Raw genomic sequence first — 11,789 nt, 5'->3', positions numbered from 1 at the left:
TGAGTTTTGTTTTGATGAGAACAAGGGAGAGCAGTCAGTTCCGTATATTCATTTTGGGGTGAGGGTAACTGTCTTTGCCGTTTTTCAAAAAAATGACTAATTCTACCCTTTTCTAAAATCTAGTGGAAGTGGGGTCTAAAGGAAGAATCAGAGATGATTTCTTTCATCTTCATGCAAAAACGTTAACAGTTAGAACCCAGTTTGTCAGTTCAGATACATGGGAATAGATCTCAGTTCGACAGCATTCATTTTTAGTTATTATGTGCAAGCTAGGGCGACCACCTCATCCTGGTTTGCCCAAGACTGTTTTAAAAAGGAAAGTTTTAAAAAATGAAAGTCCCACATCCTGGAAACCCCTCAGTCTCAGGCAGTCTGGGGCCTCTAGTCTCTCTCCGGCTAATGCTTCACCAGGTAGATTACCGACATTGACTGCAACTCCTGACATAAGCCTGTTTGCTGGAAACTATCACCCCCCGCCCCCTTTTTGAACAAATGAGTAAACAGAGGTTCGGGTCAGCAAAGAAATTGCTCAAGACCATTTAGCTGTAAATCTTGGAACTGGAATTAAAGACTCGTTCTGTTTGGTTCTTAACTAACTACCCATCCTCTAAATGAGGGACTTTGCTTAACATTCCTCCACTGTTATTCTACTTCTTAATTCTAATTCCTGGTTCTTTTCCCTTTTCTCTCCTCTGCTCAGACTTTGCATGACCCACAGGCATTCACTAAAGCTAGTCTGTGATCAGAATATCATTGATCCTCGATCTAGACCAGTGCTGCCCAATAGAACTTTCTGGGATGATGGAAATGTTCTATATTTGCACTGTCCAATGTTATAGCAATTAGTCCTTGATGGCTGTTGAACCCTCGAAATGTGGTTAGTGCATCTGAAAAACTGAATTTTTAATTTAAATTTAAATAGCCATCTGTGACAATCTGGTGCTACCAATTTGGATAGCACAATACATCAAACTCATTGGTTCTTTAGTTGAAAATGTGAGCACTTGTCACTGAGATCAAATTGGATTTATCGGTGTTGGACTAAACTGTAAGCTCGTGTAGGTTTATTGTTTGTTATCCTGACCTTTTATGCTTGTTGTCTCATTAGTTTTCTTTCTTTGTTCTCATCATAATTTTGGTGGTTTGGGGAATTTGATTTCTTACAGGTTCAACGAAATGAAGACAAATCTATCAGTTTGAAACTGGCTGATTTTGGCCTTGCAAAACATGTGGTGAGACCTATATTTACTGTGTGTGGGACTCCAACATATGTAGCTCCTGAAATTCTGTCTGAGAAAGGTAAGTGCTATGCCTTTGCTCTGTGGGACTCTGGCTCACTTACTAACCAATATTTCATTTTTACTATTTTATATTTTTCAATATGAAGCAGTCTGAAATCTCAGAGAGTTGGTGCTAAGCTTACACTTGGGTTTTAATGGAAATATTTGAGGTGAGTCTCCTTGACCAAAGCATGAGAACTTTTTCCTCATCAGGGTGGCCTAATTGCAGAGAAGGGATTGGTAGCGTGTGTGTGTGTGTGTGTGTGTGTGTGTGTGTGTGTGTATGGGACAGTAAGGTGGAAAGATGGTGGATAACTGAGTGGGGAACTCATGTAAGCAAAGCCCTTTGTGCCACTGACCCACGGCTACCTCTGATGGGAGAGATGTGAATCAGTTCTTATGGCAATTGGCTTAAAAATTCCTCCAAAAAGGGGGTGCCATTTCAAATCCCATGTATAATATTTATAACCTGTTTCTATGTTGTATGAGGATCCAGTGAACTGTTTGAGTGACACACTCTATAAAGGGTATAAGAAGGAAATCGTTATTATTACGTAGCTCCAAATATACGAATGACTGTCTAGCCTCTGAAGTACTCCAGGAGGAATCAGTTTAGGCACCTACATAAGATGGGAAGGCTCTGGATGGGTCATAGGGTGGTAGGGAGAAGGGAGAGATAGTCTCCCATCAGTAGAGGCATCAGGGAAGTTAAGATGAAGAGACTAGAATATGCATGGAGGTCGGTAGAAACATTGAGAAGACTAGTCTCAGTGTTGCAGAGGGGGGTTTAGTTGGTTGAGTAGGTTGAGCATGGTTTCCCCAGGACTGGGGAGGCCGGGCAGAGGGATATGGATTCAGTGTGACCAGCATAGTAGCCATGGTAACGTGGTGACAATGAGACAGGAGAACACTGAGCAACCATAGACATTTTAATGGAGGCACTCATGAACTGGATGAGAAAAGAAGAAAAGCAAATAGTCTATATGAATCTTAGGGGAACTACAATGTTTGTTGGTAGCACCAACCAAAATAGGGTGTTGGAAAGGAAAGCTGTTTTGGGAGCTGAGGTGGCATGAGTTAAAATTTGAACGCATTGACACTGTAGAGATATCAGGATGGACCCATGGAGTTATCTGGTTGGCAAGGAGGTGAAACTGGGCTGAGCGTGTGGTTTTGGGATTCCTCAGCTCAGAGATGTCAGCCAGAGTGGATGAGGGAATGAGCTCCTCAGTGACGCCAGCAGTTGGCCAAGGGCAAATGCGTGAGGGAGGCCGAGAGCTGGGGGACAAGAGAAGAGTGGAGAGATTAGCAGAGGACAGGGCAGCCAGGGTCAGGAAGAGGATGAGGACAGTACAATGTCACAGAGGCTGAGGGGGCAAAGTTCAAGAAGTTGGAATCAGACTCTCCTGAGAATAAAACATGGCTGAGAACTGAGAAAGGCCATTAAAGTTGGCTAGAAAGAGGTTACCGGTGACTTATTCCCTTAATATTTTCTGTTGATTTGTGTCTTGACAGCATTGCTCTGGGGCTTAATAGTGAGTATCTGACTTAGAAATTAAGGCTGCCAAGTGTTTTTCTTTTCCAAAGATAAAAAATTAGAAAGTGTTTGAAAATGTGTATATTGCAGTTACAAACTATGGGGAGGATGATTGGGCAAAGTGTATCAAAAAGCTTTATTGCATATTACTTTGTGTATTTAATTTCTAGAGAGTTATTTTAAGAATATAATCAGAGATGTGTACAGATATTTAATATATAAAGAAGTTGTAAACAAAATTAGAAAACTTAAATTACAATGCAGAGGACTCATTATAAAACGGGAATACTAACAGCTATTAGAAATCATATTTTCGAAGAATACTTTTTACATTTTTTCCTAGGAAACTCCTGTATAGGAAATACCACGATATAATATTAAGTGAATGAACTAAGGTATAAAATACGTACAATGTGATCCTAATTTTGTTAAAGAAAATGTAGATGTACATATGCATGTGGGGAATACAGCTAGTAATATCAATCTTTTTACAATCATAAAAAGAGCAAGTAAATATTTTTAAGGTGAGAGAAGATAATGAGTAAGGAGGAAGTAGAGGCTGCTGGTAGAGACCACAGTTTCTCCAACTATTGCTGGCAAAGGACCAGGTTTTAAAATTTCCAGTACCGTGTGGACCCATATGAAGTCCTACAGCATGTGATTAGGTCACAACCCACGCCACATGTGACTTACCATGTGTCCCACAACCCCGAGCTGCTCCGTTCAATGAGACGTGTCCTTGATTGTGCAGCCGGATGTCTTGGCCACGTCGAATGGCTACAGGAGTTTCCAGATGTTTACTTTCAATTTCTATGCTCCTTTTATGACAGACCAGTAATGAAGGATGACAAAGCAGCAGTCATCTGAGGACCAAACTTTGAGTCCCACTGGTGTGGACCCTGTGTTCGTAGGAGTCCACAGCCCTGCGATTGGAAGTGGCTCTTACTAACTGAGAGCTGCGGTCCACTGAGAGCTGAGGTCCGCTGAGAGCTGAGGTCCGCTGTGACCTCGGCCTACAATTTTCCACTCTTGTTCTCATTGCATGTGATCCAGCCTGATCTCAGTTTTGCTTGTGTCTCTGCCCCTGTTGCACAGGTTACGGGCTGGAGGTAGACATGTGGGCGGCAGGCGTGATCCTCTATATCCTCCTATGTGGCTTCCCCCCGTTCCGCAGCCCGGAGAGGGACCAGGACGAGCTCTTTAACATCATCCAGCTGGGCCACTTCGAGTTCCTGGCCCCTTACTGGGACAATATCTCTGACGGTGAGATTTGGGGTTTCCCCAAGCAGGAGAAGTGAGGATGTTTAGCTGGAGACCCTCCTGGTTTCTGACTGCACATCAGGCTTTAGGTCAGGTGTGTAACAAGACACGCAGAGGGCCCACAATAGCACCTGGCACAGAGGTGGGCTGACGTCAAACTGTGATGCATCCTTTACTTCCTGCAAGCTTCACGTAGATTTATGAAGCACTCTGACAACATGACTTGCTCTGAGATTTAATGAAAGAGTCTAATCACTAGTCGTGGTCACCAAGTAAATACTTTCCTCTAAGGCAAAGAACCTCAGAACTGAAAAACATCAGAAATGTATAACCCTCATTTGGAAAGATAAAGCCATCTCATATATAGAAGTGTTTGTGAATTGAACAGATTGGAAATGCTTCTTTCACTCATAAATTACCAGGGGTCCTGTAGGGGCATACCAGGGCACAGGGGGTTGGAAATATAAGGGGTGAGGTCTCTTATTTTTAGTGGAGCAGAAGCATACGTGGTCTTCTTCCTTTTTGGCCCTCTCAAATGGAATCTTTCCCCTTGTGTCTACTGATTTGTCTGTGCTACTCAATGCCCTTATAAAACGTAGAACTAGATAATTTAGGGGTTTTGAGTATTTGAGTCTTTAGCTTAAAAAGTAAAATAGGAGTGATTACTTTTTCCCCTCGATTTCCCATAAACATGCCATCTGAGATGTGATTGAACTACCCTCATCCCCAGCCTCTGTCTCCTCCCTTGGGGTTGGGGATGATGAAAGGTGAAGGCTTCATTGTTTTCCCCTTAAATAGGGTAGGGAGAGGGGTGGCTTTGCCGCAGGCAGGATGGGGGTCTTGAGCTGATCTAGGAAGTGACAATTTGGGAATTGAAGGACAAAAAATCATTTTAGAAAGTTCTCTGCAGCACTATCTTTAGATTTGGGCATGGGCGGCCCCTGCTCTGGGCCCCATACCTTAGAGCAGGGGTCCCCAACCCCTGGGCCACAAACCAGTATTGATCCCTGGCCTGTTAGGAACCGGGCCACACAGCAGGTGAGCAGTAGGCAAGCAAGCTCAGCTTCGTCTGTATTTGCGGCCGCTCCCCAGCGCTAGCATCACCACCTCAGCTCCACCTCAGATCCTCGGGCATTGGGTTCTCATAAGAGCTCTGGTTCCTGGTGCCAAAAAGGTTGGGCGCCACTGCCTTAAAGGGCCCAGCTATGGTTATACCCCTCCCCACAGAGTGAGGAGACTGAAGGACTGGGGGATTTTCCCCCCAGAACCCAGGTCTCTCCTTCTATGCCACTTAATTGGGACCCCAGAATTCTTTATCCAAATGGCCCAGGCCCACTTCCGAGACCAGTGAGACCTCTTTTCCCAGCCTCTCCCAACAGTGCCACAGGGTACCCAAGGGATGGCTCTCTGGGGAGGGGAGTAGAGAGAGCGTGGATCTGTTGGCGGGGTGTCCAGTTGTCCACATGTGTATGTGTGAGTCTGAGAATTCCCAGTTTGAACCCGGCCTTCTACCTCGTGAGTCCTTTGAGGATCTTGCAGGAGCAACGATGGGTCTGGGTGGGTGCCAGGGTGCTTTGTGGGCAGGATTTGCCCAGGGTGAACTGAGTGGGGTAGAAGAAATCCTGGGGTTCTAGTGCTCAAGGGGTGGCTGACACTAGTGTGGAGCAGGGGGTGATTGGTGGGTGAGCAGCTGATCTTGAGCAAGCGGGAGCCCCAGTAAAGGCACTGAGAAGTGGGTGATTTTTTTTTTTTTTTATCCCTGCACATTCTTGAGTGATTGGAAGAGGAGGCTCAGAGGCCAGTCTGGGAAAGCCAGCAAGCCACGGAGAAATCTTTTCTCCTTCCTGCCTGCCACCCAGCTCACTAGCTGTCACTACATCTCTCTAGAAACAGTCATGGTCTTGGGCAGAAAATGAAATTAATTATAAATTTACACTTCTTCCTACTTAATTTCTTTATACATGTTTTTCATGAAGGCATATTTATCCACTTAAGAAGGAAGATTGAACATATTTAGCAACCTGATCGTTTGACTTACAGATTTAAAACATGCAGAGATACGAAATGTGGCCTCCATTGGTTCTCTCGCTCTGGGCACCCTGGGGATTAGCGGTAGACCTGGCCCCTGGGCTGTAGAGAAATGAACAAACGTCTTCGAGAGCTGCTCTGTCCAGCCGAGTAGCCCCTAGCTACATGTGGCTATTTAAATCTAAGTTTAAACTAATTAAAAGTAAATACAATAAAAATTCAGTTCCTTAGTTGCACTAACTGCATTTCAAATGCTCAGTAGCCCCAATATGGATGCTTTCCATCATCACAGAAAGTTCTGTTGGCCAGTGCTGCTCTGGAGGAGCGCGTGGGACGAACGTGGACGTTTGTGTCCTCATTTCGCATGTAGGAAGGAAAATTCAGAACCACCTGCATCATCTCATTTTCCCCTCTTACTTCGACAGCTGCCAAAGATCTGGTCAGCCGGCTGCTGGTGGTAGACCCCAAAAAGCGCTACACGGCCCACCAGGTTCTTCAGCACCCCTGGATCGAATCTGCCGCCAAGACCAGCATGGCGAACCTACAGAAGGAGGCGTCCCCCAGTAGCGACGGCCACCCCCGGAGCCAGCACAGGCGGTCTCCGGAGCAGGCGTCCCAGTCACTGCCTCGGGCACCTGTTCAGCCCCCCGTTCTACTTAAGGCTGGAGAAGAGGATAGAAGTTGAGGAGAAAACAATAAAAAGAGCTTCTTCACGTCATTGGAGAATCAGGAAGGAGAGACGCTTCAGTATATTTTAAAGCGTATTTAAAACCATAAACTTGAGTCTTAATGTTAAATGTTGTAACATATTTTTAGATTTGTATATTTGGAAATTTTAATACTTTTTTGTGGGGGAGGGGGAGACTTGTTATCAGTGAGGAATTTTTGGTAATAATGACGTGTTTTGTTTCCTCTTCATAATCAAGTTCGTGGTATACTACATGAGTGGTGCTTACCGGGGTCTAACCTCTCCCTGTGTGATTAATAAGGTGAATCATAGTCTTTCTGTGTTAATAAAATGTGCTCTGAATGACTGGAGTGGGTCGCATTCTGATTACTTCTTAATGCTGGTGGCAAGAGCCAGGGAAAGGTAGGTGAGACCACAGCCGTTAAGACTATGTATAAATGTCGCGACGGACACGATTAACTGGCAAGATCCATTTATTCAGGATGTGCTGGTCTTGGCCTCTAGCATTTTAGTCTCATTGAAAATCAGATTTGGAGCAGTCTGAAAAAATGGAGAGACGAAATCATGGATTCATTCTTGCCCCTTCGCTATCCATTTATACTGCCTTTCAGCCAATTATCTCTGAGCCTGAGTCACTTCTACGTGAAGTTAGGCACTCAGGCTGCGACTGTGTTAAAACATTTGCAGATCATGAGGGAGCCATTTAGTGCATTAATATGTTAGAAATACAGTCAATGGATTATACTCAGGCTCGAAAAAGCTCAGACAGTTCAAGCACGTCCTACCTGCAGGGCAGACATGTGGAGGTCACGGGATGCATGTTCGCTGATTATTTCATGCCAGATTTCTGTACCAAAATGTTGGTCTTTTCAGATGACTCCGGGAGTATGCATGAGCTGAAAGCAAAACATAATCCTGATGTTTCTCAAATTGACCTTCCTGGGTTATATGCCACCTAGTCAATTGGGCACAGACTCAATCACGATGTGTGGGTTTCTCACCCCTCCCTTCCCTTCCCCACCAGCGTTAGAGTCCTCTAGGTGGAGGAAGGTATCGGTTGGGAAAACTGGAGTAACACTAGAGAGTTTAGTAAAAAGAATTGCTTAAACAGGTGTTGGAGGTCGCCGGAGCACGAAAGAGGCTGTGAAGTAAGGTAGAGACAGTAACTGTAGGGCATGGCTTCCCATCCTAGATGGGGAACCCAGGGAAGAGGTTGGGGTGATTAGAATCTAGAAGCTTGGAGGAGAAACACTCAGTGTGCCACCCAGATCTTGCTTCCAGACTGGGGAGGTAAAACTGCCTTGGTTCTGATGGCTGACAGCCCCATGGACTCACCATCTACAGGATTGCCCTTAGCTGGAAAGAGTCACCTCACCCAGGATTACAACCCCGCTCCTGGGGAAGGCCTCATCCAGTGACTGGCTCATGTAGGGTGTGACCAGTGGGGACAACACCGATGGGCCATCCCAGCTCCAGAGCTCTTCACCATAGCCCGACTTCTCTCTCCCCAAATCCTGCTTCTTCCCTTTCTCTTCCAGTAGTGATGATCCTGAGGTTCCTGCCTAATAAACCTTCTGCACGCTAATCTGGACCTCTGAGCTGGCTTCCCAGGGAATAGAGCCTGTGACCCTCCACCCCCAGAAACTTAGAACAGCTGCAAAGCAGTACCAGCTGGTGCTTTAACCTCAGGGGTGCTCAGAAGAGAGGCCTCGTGGAGCTGAGACCCAGACACCTGAGGAGAGGGTGCTCCCTGGTGGGCAGTGCGATGGTGCTCATTCTGAAAACATGAAAATAGGCTGGAAGCTGGAAGCAGTTGCTACTGGAACATCTTTTGATAAAGCCAACAAAGGCCTAAATCCAAAAGAGAATTTTCAGTCTCCCCGTTAGCATCATTTGATTGTATTGACCGCTCTCTTTTTGAATCGTTTCTCTTGTTGACTTCTGTGATGCTACATCTTTCTGGTTTTCCTCCTGCATCCCTATCTACTCATTTGGGTCTCCTGGACAGGTTTAGTCTTCTTTCATTTGCTAAAAGTTTTGGTTCCGTCATCAATCACTAGGGAAATGCAAATCAAAGCCACAATGAAATAGCACCATCCACCTATTAGAATGGCTAAAATTAAATGGCTACAATACAAAGACTGACCATACCAAGTATCGGCAAGGATTACAAGCAACTCAAACTCTTAGACATTGCTGGTGGGGGATGTCAAATGGTCTCCTCCCTTTGAAGAACGATTTGGCAGTTCCCTTAAAAGCTAAACGGATACCTACCATATGATCCAGCCATTCTACTCCCAGATGCTTACAAGAAGAATTAAAGTGTATGTCCACACAAATACTTGTACAAATATTCACAGGTGTTTTATTTGTAGTAGCCCCGCGGTGGAAATGACCTGAATGCCCATCAAATGGTGAGTGTCTAAACAATACTATTCAGCAATAAAAAAGAATGAACTCTTGGTACATACAACGACATGTACAAAACTCAAAACAGCGAGGCTGACTGCAAGAGGCCAGACCCCCAAAGTCTACATTCTGTATGATGCCATTTACACACAATTCTAGAAAATGGAAACCAATCTTCCGTTAAAGATCAGGGGTTGCCTGGAGCAAGGCGCGATGGACGGGTTGCAAAGGAACACCAGTTCATTACCTTGATTGTAACAATGGATCCATGAGTGTACATATATGTCGAACCTTATCAAAGTAGACACTTTCAACGTGTGCAGTTTATTGTGTGTCAGTTATACCTTAATAAACCTGTTAAAAAAACCTGTGCCTTCAAGACCAGTCCTAGACTTCAAGACCAGTGCTCTTCTGTTTCTCCATACTCTCTCCCTCGGCAGCTTCACCTACGCTCACCATCTACTTGCGGACCATGTTCTTCCTCCCTCCCCGCATTGATTTCTCAGTCCAGGCTTCTCCTCTAAGCTCAGACCATCTGTCCAACTGGACATATCGCACATCCACATGCAGGCATCAGAGGTTCTTCCAGGACAGAAGGCATGATCATCACCCCCAACCCCGGCCCTCCTCCACTGCGGCCTACCTCAGGCAATGGTTCTGCTAAGCAAATTTAAAACATGGGCCTCATCCTCGATACCTCTGTCCCCCACCTTGAATCCAGTACATCTCTGTTGGTTTTATTTCCTTTGCTTGAATATATGCATTTAACTTACTTAGTTCTTATCTCGATGGACATTAGAGTTTATTGCAAACATGCTGCATTTGCCATCCTATACCCTGCTCCTTGTGCACATATGGGGGAGTCTTCTCTTCTTAGATGTGGAAAAGCTTCAACTGGACTAGATCTTGCCAACTTGATTTTGAATTAATTTACCTTCTCACAAAGAGCAATGACAGTTTCCTCTTTTCCTTCATGGTTTCCCATGTGGTTATTATTATTTTTTAAATTGCTAAAATATTAATACAGGGATGTAAGTGAGCAGTAACAACACAGAAGCTGCTTCTTAAATTTAGAGAATTGGGTAGCACTTTACAGGTCTTGTAGCAAATTCCTGTATCTCATTTCTACCTTAAAACAAGTAGAATCAGGAGATATTCTCAGCCCCACTTTACAGATGGGGAGATTGTGGCTCAGAGAAGTGACCTGACTTGCCCATTGTCGCTCGGTATATAAAAAACACCAGCGACTAGATATGAACCCCCAGAATACCATGATGGATACAGCACAGTATCTACTGTCAGGAAGCGCCATCTTGTGGAGGAGACAGGCTCTGAAGCTGCTAATTTAATGCAATGTATTAACAGGGATGAAGTCGGATGCACAGAGTTTCACTTACGTTACAATTATTCGTGGTCACTTAGGAGCACACATGAGGGGTCAGGCACTGTGCCAGCTCCTTGGTATTTTCTCAGCTAATCCCCAGACAACCTCACGATATAGGCATTATTATCTCACCCCAGCATCTCATGCATAAATTACCAGAGCCAGAGAGAACTTTTAAAACAAAAATGTAAAGACTGCCCTTTACATTTAGAACACAACCAAACTCTTCGCCATCACCCACAGGAGCTGAGTGAGCTGGCCCTCCCCGCCTCCCTGGTTTTCTCTCTCACCCTTGTCTCCTTTGCTGGCTCCGCTGTCATCACACAAACACTTCTGTCGCTTCTCAAGCACAGTCAGCTCCTTCTTTTGGAGCCTTCGTACTGGCTGTTTCCTTTCTCTGGAGTGGTCTTCTTCATGCTCTTTGAGGTCTGAGCTCAAATGCTGCCTCCTCAGAGAAGCTGCCTCCCTGTGACACGGTCCCACCTCCCCTGTTTGGTTCCCTGCACTTCTCACTCTCTGGAATAATCTTGCTTATTTTGTCTGTCTCCTCATCTGTGTCCCACCTCCCCTCTGTCCCGACTGACAGAATATAAGCTCCAGGAGGACAGGGACCTTAGGTGTCATCGGCGTCTAGAACTGTGCCTGGAAATTTTAGGCTCATGCTAACTATTTGTTGCATGACTGAAGAAATCCCTGGTCTACTGTTGAGGAAATGAAGGAGCCACGTGAGCTGGTTAGTAAACAGCAGAGCTGAGATATGAACCCACAGTAGTCAAAGGCCATGGCTCCTCCCTCCGTGCCTCTTGCCTAGGGAATAGAAAAGCACATCTCTCCCATTTTCTGTATCTCGGTCCCAGGTTTTATGACCTTGCCTTTGGTCCCAGGGTGGGATCTCATGGCCCTCCCTCTATGGCGAATACTAAAAGCTGAGTTGCTATGAAATTGAATTTCCATAGCTGTTTTTCACTTATTCTAAGGTGGATGCTTTTTCATATTTTAGCCTTTCTTTAATTGGAGCGCATTTTATGATTGACAAGTACTCGATAGAGTTTTCTTTTCCTCTTGAAAGCTCTTATTAAAACTAGGGTGTATCTTACAGTGATGGTGCCCTAGAATCTGGAAATAAATTGCAGTGAAAACTCTGTAATTATTTTCCGGGAAGCAATAGTACTTGAGATAAGTAGCAGAAATTTCTCTCTTTCC

The 11,789-nt window shown here is 44.9% G+C and overlaps 1 protein-coding gene across 1 annotated transcript in view; it reads left to right on the top strand.

The window, feature by feature from the left end:
• Window positions 1-7,143, top strand: part of DCLK3 (doublecortin like kinase 3) — a 25,573-nt gene extending 18,430 nt beyond the window's left edge. The window contains exons 2-4 of the mRNA XM_015597290.2: window positions 1,167-1,299; window positions 3,913-4,080; window positions 6,531-7,143. Of these exons, the coding sequence (XP_015452776.1) occupies window positions 1,167-1,299; window positions 3,913-4,080; window positions 6,531-6,790 (561 nt within the window). The 3' untranslated portion in view covers window positions 6,791-7,143. The remainder of the gene's footprint in view (window positions 1-1,166; window positions 1,300-3,912; window positions 4,081-6,530) is intronic.
• Window positions 7,144-11,789: the final 4,646 nt, after the last annotated feature.

The sequence above is a fragment of the Pteropus alecto genome, unplaced genomic scaffold (genome assembly GCF_000325575.1).
Source record: "Pteropus alecto unplaced genomic scaffold, ASM32557v1 scaffold10, whole genome shotgun sequence".
NCBI classification, from domain to species: Eukaryota; Metazoa; Chordata; class Mammalia; order Chiroptera; family Pteropodidae; genus Pteropus; species Pteropus alecto.
The sequence above is the reverse complement of the archived record's forward strand: the minus strand, read 5'-3'. Positions and strand labels throughout refer to the sequence as shown.